General features: G+C 53.2%; 1 protein-coding gene across 3 annotated transcripts in view; it reads right to left on the bottom strand.

The window, feature by feature from the left end:
- The window catches only part of ELMO2 (engulfment and cell motility 2), a 38,723-nt gene that overhangs the window by 4,615 nt on the left and 10,475 nt on the right, over window positions 1-23,633 (bottom strand). For all 3 annotated transcript variants that reach the window (XM_065922110.1, XM_065922111.1, XM_065922109.1), the window contains 18 exons: window positions 22,366-22,489; window positions 22,022-22,062; window positions 21,473-21,545; window positions 21,081-21,131; window positions 17,415-17,596; window positions 15,626-15,725; window positions 14,388-14,539; window positions 11,918-11,996; window positions 8,834-8,884; window positions 4,534-4,656; window positions 4,076-4,210; window positions 3,382-3,486; window positions 3,189-3,297; window positions 2,715-2,851; window positions 1,468-1,631; window positions 1,241-1,353; window positions 960-1,067; window positions 109-191 (listed from right to left, as the gene is read on the bottom strand). In XM_065922110.1, coding sequence (XP_065778182.1) covers window positions 109-191; window positions 960-1,067; window positions 1,241-1,353; window positions 1,468-1,631; window positions 2,715-2,851; window positions 3,189-3,297; window positions 3,382-3,486; window positions 4,076-4,210; window positions 4,534-4,656; window positions 8,834-8,884; window positions 11,918-11,996; window positions 14,388-14,539; window positions 15,626-15,725; window positions 17,415-17,596; window positions 21,081-21,131; window positions 21,473-21,545; window positions 22,022-22,062; window positions 22,366-22,443 — 1,884 coding nt within the window. In that variant the 5' untranslated portion in view covers window positions 22,444-22,489. The remainder of the gene's footprint in view (window positions 1-108; window positions 192-959; window positions 1,068-1,240; window positions 1,354-1,467; window positions 1,632-2,714; window positions 2,852-3,188; window positions 3,298-3,381; window positions 3,487-4,075; window positions 4,211-4,533; window positions 4,657-8,833; window positions 8,885-11,917; window positions 11,997-14,387; window positions 14,540-15,625; window positions 15,726-17,414; window positions 17,597-21,080; window positions 21,132-21,472; window positions 21,546-22,021; window positions 22,063-22,365; window positions 22,490-23,633) is intronic.

Below are 23,633 nucleotides of genomic sequence, written 5' to 3' on the forward strand. Positions count from 1 at the left end.
GTTTAAAGAGAGAGAATGAGAGGCCAAGCATCCAGAAAGCAGCCACCACCGACCATGCCCAGGATCACTGGGACAGCAGTTCAGACCCAGGGCCGCTTCTCCACTCACCTTGTTCTGTTTTAGAGCACTTTTCTCTTTCATGTGGGGACAATCCTTCCCAGTGACAATGGCCTTAATGTCTGCAACAGGAACTGAAAAACGAAGAGAATCAGTTTCCGGAAGCTTTATGCTGTAGGTTGGTCCCTGCATCCAACCTAGTGCTGAAAGGGACGCCCTAGCCCCCCCGCCCCACAGGACTGTGAGCTCAGGGAGGGTGGCCTACATCATTCCCTCCCCTGTGGCCCCTGGGCCTGGACCCTGGCCTGCTGGGCTGGGTCAAATCTAACTGGGGTCAGTGCCAGACCTCTGCATGGTCTCCCGAAGGAACGGGGCCTCAGACACCTCACTTCCACTTCACAGTAATAAGGCTGACAACGTTGGCCATAGCAGCCGGCCACTAATGATTACTCTTCCTCTCTGCCAGCCACTGTTCTAAGTGCTTTACAGATAGGACTCATTCAATCCTCTGAAGGGGGCAATGTGGCTATTATTCCCGTTTTATAGAAGAATCTAAGGCAGAGAGAAGTAACTTGTAATTAATTAAAATTAACAGCAAAGCCAGGATCTGAATCCAGGCAGTCAGGGTTCAGAGCGTCTGCTCTTAACCACTGCCTTTCAACTCAGAATTGCATCATCCTTTCCAATCTGCAAAACCCATTCCTATCTGTGATCTTACTGAATCTCCAAACAGCTCCTTGACGTCAGCCCGGCAGAGATAATCACTGACCACCCGGGAAACAGGTTCAGATGAAATAACGGGCCTGAGGCCAGATAACCAGTTTGGAGCAGCCAGAAGCAGAACTCAGATCTGCTGACAGGGAGTCCGGCTACATGACAGCCCAATGGGGACCTGAACTTACTCTTCTCCTGCAGGGATTCAAACGTCACTTCCCCTTGAGGGTTGTCATCCAAGTCCCCGTAGTGCAGGACTTTGTGGTTCAGGGCCAAGCGGCAGTACCAGAAACGCTCTAGAACACACGGGAAGCCAGGTAGGTGAACAAGGACAGTTCTAGGAAAGGCCGGGGCACCCGAGGGGCCAAGAGAGGACTCCCTTCCCGCCCACCCCAGGGACACCCCAGGCCTGCGAGCGGCAGCACCAGGCAGGAGGGACGGACACCCAGGGAACACGCCCTCAGGTCACCTTGCCTCCGGCGGTTCCCAATCTTCCGGAAGCTGCTCCCCTCACAGAGCCGGTTCAGCCGCTGCTGCTTGATCAGCTCCAGGATCTCGGGCTGGATCTTCTCCCTCAGCTCCCTGGGGTGGACAAGCACTTGAATCAGGGGAGGTCACGGGGACTGGGGGTGTGGGGGGGTGGGGAAGGGAAGGTGCTGGCAGCACCCCCAGCACCGCCCCCGTCCGGGCACTTACACGATCGGCGGGGACTGGAAGTCATCCTGACTCATCCTCTCCGACTGGCGCAGCCGCAGGATCTCGGAATAGCTCAGGCTCCGCAGTTTGCTCTTGAACTGGTCCAGAGAGTTGGGTTTGGAGGGCAAAGCTCGAGTGATCTGCTCTCGAACCACCTGCATGACCTGAGAGAGGAGGAGGCGCGGCCTCAGCACAACCCCGGGAAACAGACCCCGGGCTCTACCCTCCGGGTCCTGGGCAGAGCAGGCACCACGGGCATCTGCTGGCCGAGGAAGAACACTGGCCCTCAAGGCACACTGCCTTAGACGGTTACGGAGGACCGCGATGCTGACAAACGCTTCATTTCTCGTACCTCTCAACAGGTCAACGGTTCGGGAGAACGAGAGGAGGTGGCTGGACCAGAGAGACAGGGGTTTAAGGCTTGACTGTGCACCTTAATCTGTTCCTCGAGCAACTCACTCAACACCCTCAGGCCCCACCTACTGGTCTTTAGAGTGAGAGAAAGGAAGATACATCTTCGATGGAGGCCGCCACGAGTAATAGGAGACCCCCAGTCTCTGGATGCACCATGCCTGGCCCACTGGTGTGAGTGCAAAATACCTGTTAGTTCCCTCAGAATAACAGCTACAGTAGAAAGCAGGACACCATCTGTATGTCCCATCAGCTCCCTACCAATGAAGGAAAAATACACAGAAAAAAAAAAAAATACTAGAGGGAAACATAATCCGGGTCGTGGTCACTGGGCAGGGGAGTTAGATGTTCCCCTTCTTTATATTTTACAAAGTTTTTACAGTGAGGTGAGCAGCTTCAAAACAGCCAACTCCTGGATGATCAGCTTTTGAGGGCCTGGCAGTGCCGTCAGAGGTAGGTGCTCAGAAAGCATCGAGGAGTGGCTCCTACTGCTAAGCAGCCCCGACGTGAACTCACTCTGGTCGCTCGGACTCTAACACCGCCGCGGTGCCTGCGCAGCCTGTGTGCTCTGTCACCCCTGCTGTCCCCGCCAGCTTCCCTCCTGTCCCCAAAGGAAGGCGGGAAGGGCTTGTACTGGTCCACCGGGCGCAACAGCGGTCCAGCGGGGAGACCCCTGCTCAGGGTTCCGGCGGCGCTGACACTCTCAACGCCTCTGTCCTGTGACTCAGCGCTGCCAACCACGCCGTCTTCCAGCTCAGGGATGGCCAGGCTTGGGCCAGCTGCCCCAGTCTGCCCTGGGGCGGCCTTGCCCAGGCCTCGAGCTCTGCGACCCTGACCTTGTTGAAGTCCTCGGCTGTCGCCCTCATCTCCTTCCAGGTCTTGTTCAGCAGCTGGATGCAGATGCCAAAGAGCTCCTCGAATGCGCGGTCGTGGGTGAAGAACATCGGGTGGTAGTCGTTGCGTCCCTCGTTTGCTGTGGAAGGAGAAGCGGGCAAAGAATGACGCTGGGAGCCTGTGTCCAGAAGCCTGGGCTCCTCTGCAGTCCGGAGGAACAGAATCAGACTCAGGACTGGGAGGGTAAGTGGGTGGTGGTGAAGCTGCCAAATGTACTCAAATCACCAGCTCAAACAAGCCACGGCCACGACTCCCATGATAAACAAGGGTAGACGGGTTACAGCCCACTCAGTGATTAAAAAAAAAAAAAAAGGCCAAGAAGGCTGTCCAGTCGCATGGATGCCTAATGCTGCACCTTCGGGTCTCACCGGGCTCTCGAGCCCAGGGAACGGGCATGCGGGGAGCTGCGCACTTACGCAGTTCCCCGACCTGCAGGATCTCACACAGCATCTTGGTGAGCTCGATTGCGCTGCGGCCAAAGGGGCACTCGTGCTTGTCTTCTCGGCTACTGTTCTCCAGGACGATCTACAGGGGAGGAGAGGGCGTGAGGGAGGGAGAGGGGAGGCAGCGACGGGGCGTTCGCGGGGGGCAGCTGGCCCCAGCCTTTACCCGGATGTAGGTGTCCTGGTGGAATTTCGCTAAGTACAGCATGTTGTCCAAGGCCAGCATCCCGGGCGGAGTCTGGGTGAAGTCCATCGCGGGGTTGATGTGGTTCTGGGGAAAGAAAGACACCTGACTTGAGACCCGACGGTCTCCCCGTGTGGGGGCTCACTTGGGGGGACGTCAGATCGCCCCTGCACTACGCCTGCCCCTGCTGAAGCCCCTGTCACATGCCATCTCTACTACGAGGGCTTGGGCTCCTGGCCACTGGACTGTGGCTGACTTGTCTGGCATCCCCAGGGCCTAGAATACTGCTGGTTGCTGAGTAGATGCCCAGTAAATATTTAATTAACTCCATTCTCAAGCTGTCTCCTATCACAATACACACTCCAGCTTTTCATGGAACCAGCTGCTTTGATGAGCGGTCCCCTCTCCACTCATCTGGCCCACTTCCTGGGCCCTCCTGCAGATGGGTTTGTTTCAAGGGGCCAAATGTTGCACATAAACTTGTGAGCCTACCACGGCCAAAGTGGACCAAGTGTCGAGGGCCCTCCAGCTTCTCAGCGTCTCCGGTTCCGGGGCTCCCCTGATGTTACGAGATGTTACGAGGGAGGGCTGTCAGGGTTCAGTCTGGGGTGGGGGGGAGCCTCTCACTCCTTGTCAGGGGAGAAGGTCTACAGTGTTAGTGCTCTGGGAAACTTACAGTGAACCCCAGCATTTTGTAGTCCTTGGTGTACATGGCTTTGCGTTTCTCAGTCCCACTCCCAGGGGCGTTGCTGGGGTCAGACTCTGCATCAAATGCAATCCTCCTCAGTTCAAATATAATGTCTCTTTGAGCCTGGGAGGTGAAACAGACTGTCAGCAGATGAGTCAGCTGATCAAAAGAAGCAAGGAAAAGAGTGGGTCGAGCTTTTGCAGGCAGAACCCTGGCCCCGATCAATCCCTGAGGAGGCATCACACAGAAGGACACAGATGGGCTTGGCCCAGGATCACCAGCAGGAAGGGATCGCGGTGAGGCACAAAGCTGACAAAACCATTTCTGCAGACACAACGAAGCACAGTTCCTGGCACACGGCAGGTACTCGAAACACAGGGCGGAGGGCACCAGGTCACAAGGCACACGATGCCAGCCGGGAGAGCCCAGTCCCACTGGCAGCCTACCTGGTCGTTGGGGTCCATCTTGGTCATCATCCTCTCTTCCAGAAGGTTAAAGGTCAGGACTTGCAGGACATACAGCTGATGGGCCATCTCGGTTTTGATTGGGCGGTTCCCTCGGATCACATGCTGGAAAGAACAAGGGCAGAGGGCTGAAGTGATTTCCGCTGGAGGGTCGCACCCACGCTGGTGAAAGAGACAGAGCAATGAGCAGGGGACAGGGTTTCCTCCCCTCAGAGCGCCTGCACACTCCAGAAGGGGGGGATATGAACGGGTCTGACGTGGGCAGCGCTGATGCACTGCAAGCCCCAAGGGCACTGTTTTTTTTTCTGCCCGGCCCTGGGCAGGGAAGTAGGATAAAGGGTAAGGTTATGAAGTGGGAGGTGGGTGGCTGGGCCTCATTCCAGTTGATCCCAACAACAGAGAGTGTGTCTCAAGAGTCACTGGCAGAACTGGACGGCACGTTTTTCTTAGGAAAATGTTCAGGATGGCCTCATCGAGGCGAGAGGTTTCGAAAAGATCCTTTTAGTCGTCTTGAGACACGTACACCAAGGCGGGGGGGCATCTAATGCTCCCTGTAGGGCCCCCACTCACCCCTTCTGTCTCCCCTTCCCCCTGCTCACTCTGGGTACGGCCCCCTCCCTGTGCCGCTACCCTAGTCCCCCTTCTCTGACTATCCCCCCCTGCCCCGAGCTCACCGCCTCCTCCCGACGCCCGCTCGCCCCAGCCGCTCAGGCCTTCTCCGCTGCCCACGCTGCATCTCTGCCCTGCCCTACTCGCCCCGCTGTTCTCCGGGCTGACCACGCTGGTCTACCCCGCCTCCCGCCCGCGGCAGCCTCCTGACCTTTCCCACGTGCTCCCTGCACGCCATGCTCCCTCCGCTTCACCCGCCATCCTGAGGCCCCGGCGCTTTGGTCTTCTCTCATCAAATGAAACTCCCGCTTGGTTCCCCACACGTACCACCGCCTGTCCCTTTCGCGTTCTCTTCCTCCGTCCAGCTTGTCTCGAGAGCTGTGCTGGCCAGCATGCGAGCCCCTGCTGTACGTGGCCACGTGCCTCTCAGTCAGTTAAAATTAACTCGGGTTACGAGCCCTCACTTTGAGCTGAGGCACTGGCCTCATTTTCAGCTCAGGAGGCACCTGTGGCTGTGGCTACCGTCCAGCGACAGAGCTGGTGTGGAACATGTCCATTCGCAGAAAGTTCTGCTGTGTCTAAAGTACTCTAGCGCTCCCTCACTCTAGATCAGTCCTTCTCCGGAGCTTGCACACTCTCTTCAGATCTGTGCAGCCCAACCTGGTAGCCACTGGCCACCGTGTCTGCTGAACACTGGAAATGTGGCTGGTCCAGACCGAGATGTGCTGCAAATGTAAACTGCACACTGGATATCAGGGTCTTGGCGTGAAAAAAAAATGTAAAATATCTCCTTAATCATTTTTCTATTGATTACATGGTGATATCATAGGGTTTCAGACATACTGGGTTAAATGTAGTATGCTATCAAAATTAATTTTCCCTATGTACTATGCTATTAAAAAAAATTAATTTTCCTCCCTTTTTTGATGCTGCTACTGGAACACTGATGATGAAACCCGTGGCTCACATCGTATTCCCACTGGCCAGCACTGCCCTAGGCGTCCTCTCCCCACCTGCGACTCCAGAGCTCTTCCTTTCTCTTCCTTTCCCTGGACTGCAAGGCCCATCACAGCATCCACAAGCCACAGGCGGGTACTGGAATTAAACTGAAACTGTCCAGAATGACAAGTCCAGTTCTCCAGGCGCACGGGCGCATCTCGGGCGCATCTCGAGCTCTGCGCTGCCCCTGCCTGGCCCGCGGTGCGCACGCTCCGCCCTCATCTCCCACCCCAGCCCTCCTCGGCCGCCTCCGCCGTGGGTCTGGGTGTCCGTCTGTCTCTCCAGCTTCCTTTTCACGGTCCGCCCCCACCAGTCCCTCTCCTCCGCCTTGGCCGCTTCGCGACCCTCCGCTTCGGCCCGAGTCTCTTCCTTTCTCCGGGTCCCGCTGCCACCCTGGTTTCTCCCTACCTGTCTGCCCCCGTTCCTTCCTCCTCGCCTCGCTCCATTTCATAAACCCACTCTGAAGAGAGCCTGGTTTTCATTCACTATAATCCCCCTTCCTCACACTGAGAGACGTCGGAGCGGGGGAAGGGTGGTGACTCCAGCCCTCAGAGGCTTAAGGAGGGACAGCTCCAGTCTGATGGAGTCTCATTCGACTGTCACCTGAGGCCTCCGCTCTCTGACTCGACTCCGCTAAATCCAGACGGAAGTGAGCGCGCATTAACCTTTTCTGAGCGGACTGTTTGGGTCCCGAGTCCTGACACCAAACTGCCTTCTCTAGTGGACGGGAGCCTTGCTTGTTCGCCAGGTTTGTCCAGGAACCAGCTGAAATTCTAAACCCACTGAGGTAAAGGACAAGCCCCGGAATTCATTCAGATTCTCCGGGAGGGCACCCGCTCCCACACACGCAGAGGACGGCGCCTGACAGCTGCCCGGGCACGTGGACGGCCCGGAGCGGCAGGCGGGGGCAGCAGCGCCTGCTCCTGTCCATCCTGCCGCGCTGGCAGGGGGCTCTGAGCGGGGGGACAGCCCCAAGGCGGGGGCTGGTTCTGCGGGGTGGCGTCTGGCTCTGCCTGTTCACAGCAGCTGACCCACTTCTCAAGCGCCCACGGGGACGTCTTGAATCGTCCCCCCCACCATGCCTCTCGCTCACGGTGAAGGAACTGCCCCTGTGGAGCAGAGCGCTCACGGAGCGCCAAGTCCTGAGTGTGTCCGTGAGCTCATGGGTCCCCACACCCGGGTGAGCAAATCGAAGCCCACAGAAGGTAAGCAGATTGCTCAAGACCAAGGACCGGTTAATGGGGAGCGGGGGGGGGGGGGGGGGGGGAGTGGCAGCCGACTCCAAAGTTCATGTTCAGAATTCTGAAGGCTTCACACTTGACTCTTTGATTTCTCATTTCGTTTCCTTCACTGCAGTCTCCCAGTTTTGCCTTGTTTTTGACAGCCAATACAATGGCCTCCTTTTAACCAAGCTCCTTGGCTCTCTGCCTCTGCCCTCACCGCCTGCCTCAGCTCTCTCCCCACCGCCGCCCCTCAGAAAACACAGACCTTGCAGTGTGATCTTTCTAAAAGGCAGCCGGGTTATTTCAAGATCTTGATTAAAGATCCTCAATTGCTTTTTGAAAAAGAAAACCAAGGTCCTCTTTGCTACCTCACCAGCTGGTCATGGGCTTCCCTGGTGGCTCAGATGGTAAATAATCCGCCTGCAATGCGGAAGACCTGGGTTTGATCCCTGGGTCAGGAAGATCCTCTGGAGGAGGGCATGGCAACCCACTCCAGTGTTCTTGCCTGGAGAATCCCGTGGACACAGGAGCCTGGAAAGCTACAGCCTGTGGGGTCGCAGAGAGTTGGACACGACTGAGCGACTAAGCACATAGCGCACCAGCCGATCACAAATCCTTATTCCACCCTTTACAGGACCACGCATTCCTCCTGGGCGTCCCCCTTCCCCACGCAGGAATTCCTTTTCTGATTGGACTGCTCGCATATCCCCAGCCTCACCTACAGCCTCCTACAGCCCTCCTTCATGGCAGGACTGCCGGGTCCTCCCCTGGAACCCACAGGCCGGGCATCCCTCCCCGGGCCCCACACAACTCGGGGTTATGGCTGGTGTCAGTTGAATGAACTGCTCTTTCTGTGTCTGTTTTAACACAGTCCTTCCGGATACACTTCTCTTGGAGTTGTGGGGCAAAACAGTTGGCAACAAACAGCCAGGCAGTATTACCTGGCTAAGGACCTCTCTGGAGGCTCTGCAGTTCCCGGTGGGCCAGCCTCCTCGAGACGACCCTGCTTACAGGATCACAAAACACAGCTTTCCAACTGAGGAAGGGTTAAGTACCTACCAGCAAGTTTCCTGAGTGCCCACCTTGCTCCATAGTCATTTCACTAATAATAGTACAACTCTAAGAATCGTAGGGGCTTCCCTGGTGGCTTGGTAGTGAAGAATCCACCTGCCAATGCAGGAGACACAGGTTCGGCCCCCGGTCTGGGAGGATCCCACGTGCTGCAGCTACGGAAGCCCACACACCCCAGAGCCGGTGTCCACGCCTAGGGAAGCCACTGCAAGGACGCACCTGCACACCACCGCTAGAGAGAAGCCCCCGCTCGCCACAAGCCCCTGCCGCAAAGACCCAGCACATCCAAAAATAAATAACTTTTTAAAAAACAATAATCGTTGCAGTTGGCCATAACAAAACAGTAACAGTAACAAAATACAGCTTGTCTGGAAACTTACATTGAGGATTATGGACCGAAGGTGCTTCTGTGCAAATGCGTTGGCCATGTCCTGTTGAGAAGAGGCAAACATGAGCCGGTGGCAGGCTTGCAGCTGTGACAACAATCCAAAGGAAGGGATGTCACAGCTCTTAGGCTTTTTCCCTTGATTTTTTTCTTCTTTTCAAATGAAAAGTGGGCACATGGGGTAAAAATTCACAGACCTTCAACTATGTATTTTATACTCTGAAAAATTCCTACACATTTTCTTTTCAGAGTACAAATGAAGGCAAACAGGGCTTCCCTTCTCAATGGCACAACCAACTGAGTCGTCTTCAGAGAGGGACAAGGACTGCTTCAAGACAAGACGTTACAAGGACGCTGGGCGACGGACAATGAGCACAGGGCACAGAGCGGCGTGGCAGCTCCCAGGCCACATGCACGGCCCCGGCCGGAACCACTGCCAAGGCTGCAAGCGGCTCTGGTGAAATGCTGCCTCCAAACCAGGGAAAGGCCTTGGCCCCAGCATCCCCCCAGCCCCCAGCGCCACGCCAGCAGGAGCTCGGGTGGGATGCTCTGAAACAGTAAGTGGTCCATGACTCACTCCTGGCTGGTTTTAGAGAACAATCTGTTGTGTGCTTTGGGGTAATTTTTCACAACAGGGTCACCTTTTTTATTATGCTGGGTTCAGAGTTTGACAGTAACTATTTAGCACACTCAGGAAATACAGTGTCTTAAGTGAATCTTCCAGGGAATGAAGCCTTAAGGGTCCTCTCAGAACCATTACTTTGACCATTCTTGTGCTAATCTTCTCAAAATATATACACTTCTTTATTTCTGAAGAGACTATAACAATTCTAATTTAATCACTACCAAGGATTTGGTTCCATCAGTAAAACCCACATCAGTTATTATTCTGTGTTTTGACACTGTTAAGGGGCTTCTGAAATGTGAAGCTATTTTCCCCTAAACAAAATGCATGTAGATTACTGTGCTTTTAATTTTTTGGACAGCTTTTCATAATTCTTCTGTCTCCTCCTTCCAGTGTCAGCCATCACTTCTTATAATGTTAATTCGTATGACTGCACTTTCTAAGCTGCCTTCATTTAATTCCACAGATAATCATCTTTCTGAGCTGGAAGGCCTCTCTCGCTTCTAGATTTCTGGCGGCACTCTGGACGGCTGACGCTGCCAGGAACATTAAGTTTTACTTTGTGTCCCCTGAGCACACACTGGTTGGCAGAGGAAGAAGGTGGACTAGAAACTTCTTCAGTAGCTATGGGAGCCTGGTTATGGAGCTTAAACCTTGCTGTTGACAACTCACAGAGTGGGTAACTGCCAGTGGTCTGCTAGTGGAACATAAAGGCCTTCAACCAAAGACTTCTCTGCAGTGCTGGCAGGGGAAGGTGGGAGAAAGCACTCACTCTTTCATATCCTTGTAAAGCTGACCTCTCTGAGCTCCCTCTAACCAAGAAACGAGCATGTAAACTCCCTCTGTGAACTGTCTAAAGCTTCTCCAATTCCTAAGGCCTAGTAAGCATCCAGAAGGGCACACATCTCCCTTTACTACTGCTACAGAAAGCAGGAAGGCGATGCATCTGGCATCATCTAGATGAAAGTCACAAGATATTTCTGAATCTGATCTTCTCCAGTGGAACCACAGACCCACGTGGAGGCAGGTTACAAAGCACAGACTGGGCCTCGTTCCCCGGGGCAGCAGCCCCCTAATCCTTGCAGTGACTCTGGTCCTCGGTGCTTCCCTCACTGTCCTGACAAATGAGATTTACAGCACACAACCTCTTCCTGTGTCTTGGAGCTCCCTGAACAGCCTGATCAGATCGGGAGATTTTCGCCTGGCTTTGACCTCCCCACCTGGAAGCCAGCGGGCCCCTTTCCACACGGCAGTGCTACTTACAGTGACAGGCAGGTCTAGAGGATTAAGGTGCTTGTCCTGCCGGCAGAAAGCAAAAAGCACAGAGAGAAGCAGATGGAAGAATGAGCTTTCGGCTTACATTCACAACAGGACTAGGGAGGAAGAGATGAACACAGCAAGCCATCCAAGAAAGACAAGGACAGACAGAACCACAGATGCTCCAGGTCCTCCCACCAGAACCTTCCAAGAAGTCGGTACATGATCCACGGGAATTACAACTTACTGAGCCCAGGGCGCTGACTGAGAATTACACAGCCTTTCTTATGTACCTCTCATGGGCTTCGACTAGAGAAATCTAGAATGGTAGTGTTGGAAGGACACTTATAGATCCTTTAACCTGGCCCTTGCATTTTACAGAAAGAGAAGTGGAGACCCAGAGGGGTCAGAGCAGTTGCCTGGCAGTGGTGAGAAAAACTCGGCCTTGGGCTCTGGCCTCTGACGCCAGTGTTGGCTCCACTGCTCTGCTCATCCCTAGTTTCCTCCCTGGGAAAGCAGGGCTCTGCCGTTTTCCCGTGACATCCTTATGAATGAACGGGGCATACGCTGCTCCCATGTTATAGGTGAGGACACTGGGGCTCAGAGAAGTAGAGCAATTTGCACCATATCACATAGCTAACTAATAGGGAAAAGTTTAGAACCTGGATGAGAGGATCTTTATACATGAAACTTCAAGCCAAGTCTCTCCGCTGTTGCTTCCTTCAGCAAGGATGGCATCTGTTTCTGTCTCCTAGGACCCGGCAGGGCTGCCTGGACAGTCTCCTCTCCCTGCTTCTTGATCCTCTAACCCAGGGGTAGCCACACCAAGGCCAAATGAGATGTCAAGGTGTTATGCAAAGACAGTCACCACACCCACCTGCTGTCTACTGTCTGAGGCTGCCTTTGGCTATAGCGGGAAGGTTGAAGAGCTGCCACGTAGACCATAAGGCCCACCAAAGAAAAAAATACTTATTCGGCCTTGAGCGGGAAAAGTCTGCAGGTCCCTGCCCTGACCTAGGACCCGGCTAGTCTCCCCCACTTGGCCTTCCCAGGGTCTTCCTTATTAGCAAAGCCACTGTGATGGGTTCTTGCTACAGAGGGACAGGACGAAGGACTCTCCCAAGAGTCCCTGACTGGCTGGGTGAGGTCTTCTCTCGGAAAAGCCCAGATGGAAAGCTTGAAAAGGCTGCCACAGACCTGTCGCTTGTCCTCAGGGGCCTTCAGAAAAAGTGCGTTAATCAGTGCAATGGCGTAGGTCTGAATCTCCTGGTTGGAGCTGTGTCAACGGAGAAAGAAGGCAGAGGGAGATTAGAAGATTGACCAGCAAGAGATGGTTTACAGCAATCACTTGCAGACTGTCATACAATAATCGGAGGCCAAGGATCAAAAGCCTTAAAACAGGGAGGAGCCCCTGACCCAGCAATTCAACTAGGAGGAATTTATCCAAAGAGAGCCATCAGAGAACTGTGTGTGAGTTACTGGCAAAGTGTTTTATCAAAGTACTACTAAAAAGAACAGGAAATAACGCAAATGTCCACAGGAGCAACTCTGTCCATGTATATTAAAATCCTAAGCAGTCACTGTTTTAGCACAAAGGTTCTTCATTTGGGGTTAGGGATGGGCTTAGGGTATCTATACACCCTAGAAACGGTATAGCCATTATTCCGTTTATCCGGTTGACTATGTGACAATTTTTCCATGGAGGTGAGAGCTCATAACCATTACTGGATTTTCAAAGGCATCTGGAATGCAAAAAAAATTAAAAACTACCCTTTTAGAAGGTTCTTTGACATGGGAAATGTTCAAGAGCTATTACTCTGTTTAAAAAAAAAAAAGTCAAGGCACACACAGTATGTATAGTAAGATTCCAAGTTTTTCACAAGTATGCATAGAAGGAAAAAAAAAAAAAGACCAGTGAGACAGTCAATGTAATGTTAGGGATGTCCCCGACAGTCCAGTGGTTAAGACTCTGCACCGCCAATGCAGGGGGCGTGGGTTTGATCCCTGGTCAGGGAAATAAGCTCTCACATGCCTCAGGGGTGGGGTGGCAAAAAAAAAAAAGTTAATAGTGGTTCTGTCCGGAGGTGGGATAATGGGCAAATGATTTCCTTATTGTGCTTCTCTGTTTTTTCGAAGTCTTCAATTGTGAACATATTTTATTTTAAATAAACGGTAGCTACCACTGTTCTCTGGAATCTCACACTCCCAGCAATTGATGAGAACTCTCCACCTGCTGTGTCACAACTGTATTCTGGGGCTCTTTCCAGAGGGGCTGCGGGGCTCCCAGGTCGGGCGGGGGCATCTTGGAAGTCTGATTGAGGGCACTAGAGGTCCCTCAGCCCAGCAGCAGTGGACATGACTTCTGGGGACAGCAATGGGTTGAAAATATTCGCAGACTGACCCCTAAGAAACGCCTAGCTCCTCTCGCCTCCCTAAGGACGTGACTGGGTCATTCCAATTCAGAAACAAAGAAACAGAGGTAACTCTGAGGTCAGGAAATCAGAACTCTCCATCTGGGGTTGATCATGTCCCCTCACTCCAATCAACCTCTGTGGCTTTGGGGGCATGAAAACAGGCTGAAGAATCCCCCAGAGAAGTGACAAGGAGGAAGGAGTCAGAGCTGCAGAGTTCCTGCTGCTTTTCTTCACTTGGGCTCGTGGGAAGGTTTGGGCTGCGAGCACAGCTGAGTGAAGAAAAGGCTGCTAAAAACAACCGAGTCTGGGAGTTCTGGCTTCCCTGGGAACCGGCAGGTTATTCAGTCAACCACCCACATGCTGGAAGGGGGCAGGAGGCAGGGAAGTGTCAGCACTGTCACCGTCCTGGCTTTTGGAAAGTCCAGGCCCCTTAAATTGCGTGGAATGGCTGAAAGGGAAGAAAAAAGAGTGGGGAAGCGAGAACAGGCTCCAAAGGGTTCATCTGTCTTTAGCTTCTGTTTACTATCTATTAAATATCTTAGAATGGGATAAACTTCTTAAAAAAACAAAGACCAACAACAAAAAACCCTCTCCTGAATGAATACCTATCCCATGCGGGTCCCTGTACTAGACCTTTTCTCTCCTGTGATCCTCACAAGCCTGAGAGATGGGAAGGATTAACCCCAGGGTAGAGGTGTGGAAACTGAAGCCAGAAGAGAGGAGGCAGCTTGTGAGGGCTGAGACCTCGTCTGCAGTAGTCTGAATTAGAACTCATGCTCTGCAAGATACTTCCTGCTACCCTCAACCACATGCTGCTAGTTCAGCAAGGGTTCATTCAACAAATACTAACGGAGCTTCTACTTAAAATAAGGGATACAAAACTGGCCCCTGTTCCCAACTCAACGTTTAAAATGGGAGACAAATAATAAAAAATACAGTATTTCATATGATTGTCATGGGTACAAACAGGGACTATTGGGCTCATAGAGGAGAAAGCGTCTAATTCTGTCTGGCACCATGGTGATACACGGATGGATTAGGAACAGTTTCATGCTATCCTAAGAGGTGAAGAGAGTTACAGGGGGTTTCAGGCGGAAGCGTGACACGACCAGATCTGAATTATGGGAGGAGTTCCGGGAATGAGCAGTAGGGAAGAGGTGATGAGTGACAAGCGGACCAGCATCTGGGAATACAGCTGTGACAGGAGTAGGGCAGAGGGCAGGGGAGGCCGGGCCGGGCGGGGTCGCACGTACACCTGCAGGTGCGAGATGAGCTGCCCCACGGTGATCTCCTCCGCGACCTTCTGGTACAGGCTCTGGCTGTTCAAGACCATGCTCTCCAGGATGGCCAGGGACCTCTGCAGGATGGACACGTCCACCATGGGCTGGCTCACGTAGCCCGCGATCTAGAGCCAGAGAGGGCGAGGCGGTCAGGAAGCCCGCGAGGGCTGGAGGCTTGGGTTTCGGCTGCCCGCCCCCCGCCCAGGACTCTCCCCGCTAGGTGTGCTGCCCGCTTCTGGACAGTTGCCCCAGGAGACAGTGGTGTCTGTTGTGTTGGCCAGGGTGCCAGGGAGTCCCCGGGCATGGATAATGCATAACTCAATTTCAAATGACGGTATCCACTCAACTGTGTTTCCTTAAACCAAAGGGCTTAATCCCTTGTTTTTAAAAACAAGGGTTCGGGCCTGGAGGGGCTGAGGGTGAGGAGCAGAGGCTCTTCCTGTTCCTGGGACCTCATGTGCTCGCCACGTGCGGTTCCCCTGACGTACACCTGTCCCTGTACACGCAGACTCAGGGACACGGAAAGGACCTGAGTCTCGTAATCTAGTCTCTGCTCAGTCCCCATGAGAATATCCTTGACACACGGTCATTGCCCGTGTGCCTAAGTGTCTCCAGCATCAGGAAGTTCTCAATGTCCCAAGCCAATGACAGGTGCAATCTAGATCAGCTGAGAGAGCATTTATTGGTTTTCAGTTCAGTTTTTGGAGGTGACACTGCCTCTTCTTCTAGAAGAAGGACAAAACTAGAAGTCTCTCCTCTCCACACTGAGTTCATCTGACAAATAGGCTCGCCTGCAGATTCGTAAACAGAAGGCACACTAGTAAATGTAAGAGAATATAAGGCAAATGAAATGAACTTTTTCTTTTAAATCCCAAGAGGAGGGAGGGCTCAGGAAGCAGTCAAGAGACTTAGGGATGGGGCTGGCGGGCTGGTTGGCGCTACCGCAGGGCTCACAGACAATCCAATCCCACTTTGGCCACACTGGGTTCTGGGAGCCCAGTCCCCCCTTCTCAGCGCAGGCCCTGTGAGTATAACAAAGTCTCGGTACATCTTCCAGGAGCCACAGGAAGGCCAGAGCCTGCGGATGAAAAACCTGGCCTTGGGGCTACGAGGCCGAGCCTCCCTGGAGCAGCTGTGTTGCCTGCATCTCCCCTGAGCCTAGAGAACGCCTGGTGACGAACAGAGGAGAGACGGAAGTTTGGAAGCCTCACCTGCTTAATAAAGGTGATTGAAACCATGTCCCAGGAGACAATGCCATGGTCCATGAGCTCTAAGAAGGCAGTCAGGGTGAATGCCAGCATCTCACTGTAGCTGAGACATGTGCAAAACACACACAAAACGATACGAAGATTCAGCACCAGGGAACACAGGCGAGAAGGGCGCTACAGCAGGCGCGGGTTTCAGCGGAAGCACCACGCGAGAGATCCACGGACGCCACGGGGGCCAGCGCCTGGCTGAGCCCACGCCAGGCGAGGAGCGGATTCCTCCCCAGGCCTCTAGTATCACGGAGGGGAAGGCGGCTGGGCGGCCAGGCTTCCTCATCTCAGGGAAACAGCCCCTCAGCCATCTCCCGTCCACCAAGCCCCCTCAAACCACAACACCTGGTGGGGGTGCCCAAGGGAGCTTGCATCCCAGGTCCACCTTTAGGCCAGGAGGCAGCAGAACGCAGGAGAAAGAGGGTGAACTTTGGCCCATGGTTTCAGCTCCTGTCCGACCACTTACTAGCTGTGCAAATCTTATCTTTTCAGACTTCTATTTCTCTCTCTGCAAAATGGAGTTCCTCTCGCACTGTTAACCTCACGGGGTTGCGGTGAGGACAGGATGATGAGGCATGAGAAACCTGACCAGAGTGCTGACGGACAGGAAGGATTGAAATGGTTTCTCCCCCTTCTCTGCTCTGTATACACTGTATCCGTTACACACCCGTGCGTGCGTGTGCGGGCTCAGTCCCTTAAGTCGTGTCAGACTCTGCGACACCTCGGACTGTGGTGCACCAGTGCTCTATGATTTACAGACCGTGTTTCCACTTACAAAGCACGTTCTGACCCATCTCACCCACGATCCTCCTCAGGACAGGGCAGCCAGCTGGGTATCACCTCCATTTTAAAGAGGAGGGAACCACGGCCAGTCTAACCCTGCACTCCTGGGAGACTGGGAACCCCCGGGTCAGTGCTGACAGCAGCCACAGGCTTCAGCATTTCCGTGCAGCCGGTGAATCCACGGCTTAAGACAAATACCCGAGATGAGTAGCTCAGTTTGGGTAAGAAACTTCAGCAGCTGATCCATCAGCTGAGAGAAGATTTCTGATTCCCTCTCTGCTGGCTTAGGTTCCATGGGCTTAGAAGACAAACTAAACATGTTTATTCACTGCTGATATCAACAGGGCACTTTCTCGCCATGTTCCCCTTGGCACTCGAGTAGCACAGAGACATTTCCGGTGCATCACAAAGTTCTGGATGCCCCGTCTAACCCCACCCACTGTGAAAACGGGTGACAGGGAGACAGTGAAGGGGTGAGGGAGAGCTATTACAGAGGAGGGCCACACATGTCTGTGTATCAGGAGCTTGTGTATGGGGGGCAGGGGAGGTGACTGGAGAGGGAGGGAGGTGGGATGTGGTTAAGAACAGACAGACAGTATCTATTCTAGTTGATAACGGATAGCTCGCTCACTAACCTCCATCGCGTCGCATCTACTTTCCAGAAATGATTGCAGCTGCGAGCTGACCTCTCTCTTTCCAACATCCTCAGCCCTGAGTTTTACTTCTCACTTAGCACAGAGCTGCTCTGTCCCGTCTCTGAATTTGTGAGAGCCCAACTAGACTAGGAGAGCTAGGGCCACAACAAGTTATACCCCTGTGTGGACCTCAGTGCTTGGCACGCTGCTCCGTATGCAGATGGAGCTCAGTAAGTGCATCTGACTCAATGGAAAAGAGACTGGGATGCCCTGAGGAGTGTCGTAGATCTCTGAGAGCCCCCTATCGAGACCCTGGAAACACTCACTGGGACAAGAGCTTGGTTCCGCTTTCCACGAGTCGCGTCAGCACAACGATGCCGTCCATGTTGATGAACTCAGTGGCGAAGGTCACGTCGGCAGAGAGCTTGGCCAGCTCCTTCATGGCGTCCAGCCGGGTCTCCATGCTGGAGGACTGGGTCCTCTCCATCAGCTGGCGTGCAGCCCGGGACTATGGGACCAAGGAGAAGATACAGGACATCTGCTCCCCGTGGTGGGTCGCTGCTCTGGGAATAGCTCACAGGGGCCCCTGTGGACTCTCAAGCCCGAGGCAGAAAGCGCTTTTCACACTGCTTAATATTTGCTAAATAAATGTTTACTGGATCCATCAGGGAATCACCAGTAGGTCAAGACAGATCTGTAGCCAAGTGTATCCTTTCTATATCACTCTGGTCTATGTATTAAAAAGAGTCCCACAGAGGGAATATAAGAGATCTGAGGGATGACAATCCACTACCTACGGCAAGTCACAAAGAGACAGACTAATGCTGTTGTTAAGTTGCTAAGTCGTGTCCAAGTCTGAGACCCCATGAACTGCAGCACGCCAGGCTTCCTTGTCCTCTACTATCTCTTGGAATTTACTCAAATTCATGTCCATTGAGCCAGTGATGCTATCAAACCATCTCACCTTCTGCCATCCCCTTCTCCTTTTGCCTTCAGCCTTTCCCACAGGGTTTTTTCCAATGAATCAACAGATAATGGTTCAATCAATATTGGAGAGTTTTTCTTTTTTAAAACTGACTTTCAGTTGATTTAGAACGTTGTGTTAGTTTCTAGTGTATACTGAAGTGTTACATGTTTTCTACACATACGTTCTTTTTCGTACTCTTTTCCATCATTGTTTATTATAGGATTCTGAATCTAGTTCCCCGTGCTATGCAGTAGGACCTTGTTAACCTATTTAAATATGGTAGCTTGTGCCTGCTAATCCCAACTCCTGACTTACCCCCCTACCCCCTTTCCCCAAACCGTAAGAGTTCTCTATTAACTAAAGCCATCAGACTGTGGAAGAGGTTGTCTCCTGAAGTACTGGGCTTGGTCACTGCAAAGAATCAAGGAAAATCTGGATGACATCTGTCAAAAGTGCTATGGGAGGGATTCCCGCATTGGGTGGAGAATTCAATCTGATGACCTCTAAGGTCTCTTTTTCAATCTGAAACTGGTAAGCCCGATACATATATTTATTTTTACTTTCTCTCAAAAGTCCATATTGTTGTTCCGCAAAGTGCTAGCCCTGGAGAAACTTTAAGAATACCAAACAGTAACTGATTTCGAGACAGCTTTCAGAAAAGGATGGCTGGAGTCAGAGCCTCCCCCAAGCAGGTGACCCTTTCCCTCTTGGAGCACCTGCCTCCTTCCTGCAAACGCGGCTGCGACCCCTCCTCTCGTGTTCACGGGTCCTTCCTGTTGCTGAACTTCTTAATCTTACAGCCAGAGCCTCACATCTTACTGGTTCATCACTCTATTTTTTGTGGGTTAATTTCATGGTCTCGGTTGGAATGGAAGAGTCTGGAGAGCAAACCCGCTCCTGGGGTCTTAATTTTTCTTTACAGTGCTAAAGCAAGTGACAGGAGCCCCGGTTCTCCGCTGTCAAGGAGTCAGGCTGCCCGCGTCTCGCCCTTCCAACCGCACATGCCTGGAGGACACGGAAATCCTCTGTTACCACCTCAGTGGAGAACATGAGGGCCAGAGAAAGGGCCACAGGACAGAACGATTCCAAGCGCATTGGCCCACATCACACTTAGAACCTTCCAACTCCAGATGTTCACTTTCCTCCTGAGACGGCATTTCTGGGCGGCCACCTCCTACAGCACCCTGCTCCAGGGAGAGTCACCTGCTCTGTGCAGGGGCCCGGAAAACACTTGGGCACTTCTGTGAAGGGCACAGCTCCCAGGCTGTCACATTAAACTGACAGAGCATCTGGGGGCAGAGATGGGGTCCTCAGGACAAAGACAGCAGAGGAGAGAGGGAAGCGGGAGGTGGAGATGCCTTAAACACTGGACCCGAGGCTCCCGGACCTGGGTCTGAGAGGCGACTCTGACCTGTCCTGAGTGTCCACAACCGGCGACTTGTTGAACCTGAGTCTCAGTTTTCTGGTCTGAAAAATGGGGCTATTGAGAGTACTCATCCATCTCATGATACCATATGTGAAAGGATTCAGCTAAACCCAGGCGTTCAGCAAAAAGCAGCTGCTGGTATGGTGCGGATGGAGCAGTTTCTCACGTTACCAAGGGAACGGCGGCCGGCCACGCCCTCCATTACATGCCCGTAACAGGACACATGAGAAGCTGCAACAGAAGCTGCAGATGCGCCGAGGTCAGCCCCGTGTCCCCGGTCCCACCAAGCAGTCAGGGCGAGCCCCTCGCTGGGCGATGGGCCCCTCCTGTCCCATGGGCACCAAGGTCCCGCCTGCCCCATCGCTTGCCCCCTCCTTCCCGCACTGGCGACCTCCGTCTCTTCCATCTGAAAACATTCTCAAAGACATAGAAAAACCGCCAGAGAAGGGAACAACCCTGATGGGTGGGAGGAGGCAGGGAGCTAGGCAGAGGAGAGGAGAGTGCAAGGGAGACCTTTTGCTGGCTCTCTGTCAAACCTTTTTGATTTTAAAATACACAAATGTTTCACCTCTTTTTAAGAAACTGTATCTTTTCAACTCTGTATCCCAGAGCTGGTACCTTCTGTATCTACTTCCTCTTAAACCCAGCTTCCTGATAACACAGTGAATTCAAGGTCCTCACCTTGGAAAGGTCGACACACCGCCACCTGGCTGCCTGCGGCCGCGAACCTGTCTCCCAGATCATCAGGCGGCTCTTCTGTCCTCAGTTTCCCTTCTCTCTGCTCACCGCGGACCACGCCGCCCTCCATCCTGACGCTGCCCCTGCCCTCCGCTCCTAAGCCACTTCAAGCTCCTGCTTCCTTCCCACCTTCTGGATGCCTCCTCAGCTACCTGGCAGGGCTGTGCTGGCAGAAATCAGGGGGCCAGCGTGGACTGTCTCGCTCCTTCCAGCTTCTTCGCCAAGCTCACCTCCACTTTTCCCCGCTCACCCTTTCATCTCCACGGCCACTGCCTTCATGGGCTGTTAACACTGCTCATGGGCTTCTTGAAGATGCCTTCCACCATCTTCCATACTATCACTAAAGTCATCTTTCAAAATACAAATCTAAACAAAATATTGCTTCCCGCTTAAAATCTTTCAGCGTCCTCCACATCCCCTTCTGAATAAAGTCCAACCTGCAAGAAGGCCACCGAGGAACCTTCCGCTGGCTTCTGACTGATCACTACAGGCCCTCGGCCACTCAGCACTCCCAACACCCCTAAACAAAGGATGTCTCTCTGCCTGGAGTACATTTCCTTTTCCTCTTTCTTCAGCTGATTCCTGCTTACCCTTCAACAGCGGAGCTACATGTGCCCTCCTCTCCCCAGGCTGAGTCCGGTGCACCCTTTTCTGAGTTCCCACGGCCCCCTGAGCAACTTTCTCCCCAGACCCCGGAGGGAGGCCTTATACTGTGTCTGTTTACTCCCCACCAGGCTGTGGGAGCGAAGACGGGCATTTTCCACCTCCAGGTCTTCCTTTGCAGAACAGAGTCTGGCCCATGGCAGGGACTCACGTACGCTTGACAGATGAAAGAATTCCTGAGCAAAGCAGAATACCTACCGGGGAGACAGCCAGCTGTAAGATCGTCCCGTTCTTAATGTCGCTGCGAGTCTGGGGGCAAAGAGAAACAAAGAGCGGCTAAGATAAGATATAAAACTGGGCAAGCAAGCTGAGTCAGCAGGAACTTTCTGTCACTTTTAAAGGAGTTGTAACTGACACTCTTCAGTCAGGCCCTCTCCTCCTGCTTGTTTCTTGGCCACGAATTTCTAAGATGCTTTTCGAGCACCTCTCAGGAAGCAGAAGCCACATTCTCCAGCCACCACAGGAGAGTGAGGACTGACGTGCCCTGACCTGCCCAGGCAGCAGCTCTCGCCCCAGGAGGTGGAAGCTCCCGAGGGCCATCGGCACCACCGCCTCGGGCGGCTCACTTGAGAGCCAGTCCCCGTACTAACCTGTTCGGTGATGTAGAGCTGGGGGCCATCTGCGTAACGGAGGGTGTAATACTCCGGGTTTGGCAATGACCACCTATGTAAGAGAAAAACAGTACAGCCTCTTTGGCCATACATACCTGGGGGCCCGTCTAGAAGCTGCAAATAAAGAACTTTCAGTAGAGTTGCTGAAGGGATTGGGTGGTCGCTGTGATGTATGGGGGGCGGGGGGCAGGGAGGAGGCGTGTGGAGTGGGTGGAAACAAAGCTTTAGGTTGAGATATTCAACAGTAATCTCCTTTGCCTTCTGCAGAGACTGGCACCACAAAGGTGGCACATATAATTCAGCGCGGGTCTCAGACCCCACCAGGACCTCAGGTGGGGCATTCCTACAACTGACAGCAGATCCTGGGGACATCCCCACCAGCAATCCTTCCATCATGGGACGATGATCCATAAAAGCCCCAGACTGGGGATCTGCCTAACTGTAGGTCCTCGGGCAGAATTCCTTTCAGGGTCTGGGAGTGCTCCTCTGTCTTTAGCCTGTCTAAAATAGGGGGCAATTTCAACTTACCCATCACAAACTTCCTTGATGATGGACGCCAGGGGCCGTTTCTGAAAGAGAGGGGGGTGGTGGGGATGAGGGGAGAGATCCTTCACCAGCTGCCACACCCTGCTACGGCCAGGGTCCTGATGAGAGGGTCTGCCAGGCAGCGTCAGCCTGGCGCCTGAACACAGACTTCTCTGAGAGCTTTTCTCGAAAAGGAAGCCTCTTGTCGGCCGTGGTGACCAGCCTTCCAGAGCAGGGGACAGGCCTTGACTGACTCCGACTTCTGATGCCAGTGGTCTGCCAGTGGTCCTTACCCTGAAAGATGCCTCCTGCCCCGCACTCCCTGACTCCTCACTTCTAGAGCTTACCTGGTCAATTTCGAGGAGCTGGGCATTAGCACCTGGCCATTCGATAGCCACTTTGACGATGTCTGATGGTGGTGGCATCGTTCCCAACGGGGCCTGCCTCTCCAAGACAGACACACAGACACAGCTGTGAGAGAAAGAATGGGAAAGAATGACTTTGCCTTCGTTTTCACTTTTGTTACATATTTTGAAAAATCGGAAGGTAGTGTCCAAATAAACATATAGAACTACTTGCTTTGCACTTTCCGAGATCAACCACAACCTTTCCTTGGGCCTTTTGTCTCTTTAGATCAGATCGTCTAGTAGAAAAGGGGCAAACCTATCTATCCACTGCAGATAAGCCAGCGGCAAGATCTGCAATGTGACGCTTCAGCTGGAGGGCCAGGAAGGCCCCGTGGTAAATGAGCATATTGACTGCAAAGCCCTGTCCTGGGACCTTGAGAGGGAGAAACATATGCCGGAAGACCAATAAGAACAGACACAGGCTGCTCCTGGCTGGTTAAAGGAGCCCCGCCAGCTCTGCGGTCAGCCCAGATCCCAGAGTCAGCAGGGCCCGGCCACAGTTCTCTTGCTTCCTCCCTGCTTATTGCTGCCACTCCTTCCCCCTCAAGCCTCCCCCTCAAGCCTCCCCCGTGTGGGATGACACAGGGTTCAGAAAATGGGGAAGAGAAGCGGGACAGGAAATGCTATTTTCATCCCAATTGCCCAGGGCAAGGGCCACCAAAACAGAAGTGGAGGGAGGTGAGGACACCTTCATAAAGGCTCCACTATCGGAGGACAAGGCTTCGGAAGTACTTCTGACCCCACTCCCCCACTGCCCTACAACATAAAGGAAAGTAAATCATTTTGAACAAGTCTGGAAGATGGGCCCATGTGACCAGTCTCCTAGGCAACTGAGAGCTTTGTGGCGTTCCAGGCAGCAGCTAAAGCATTCTCTCTCCAAGGTCTGAGGAGGGAAGTCACCCCACTGATGGATGATTTCAATGTGTGTTTACACTCCATGCCCGCAGCTTCAGGAGAGGCCTCGCTCTTCATCAAAAAGAACTTTTTCCTGTATCCTCCTGGTTTAACCACTCGCCCGCAATTTCTGCTTCCGAATGGATACCGCCTGCCTCTCCTGGAACATGCAGCATAGCTGTTGCTAAGCTGGTATTCATGGATGCCATCACTTTTTCAACCCAAGCACAGATGTCAGTTCTCACAGTACTTGTACGTGCAAACCTCTTTGGTGACGGGGTACAAGCCCCTCGGACTTCCCAGGTGACGCTAAT

The sequence above is a fragment of the Muntiacus reevesi genome, chromosome 2 (assembly GCF_963930625.1).
Source record: "Muntiacus reevesi chromosome 2, mMunRee1.1, whole genome shotgun sequence".
In the NCBI taxonomy this organism is placed as follows: domain Eukaryota; kingdom Metazoa; phylum Chordata; class Mammalia; order Artiodactyla; family Cervidae; genus Muntiacus; species Muntiacus reevesi.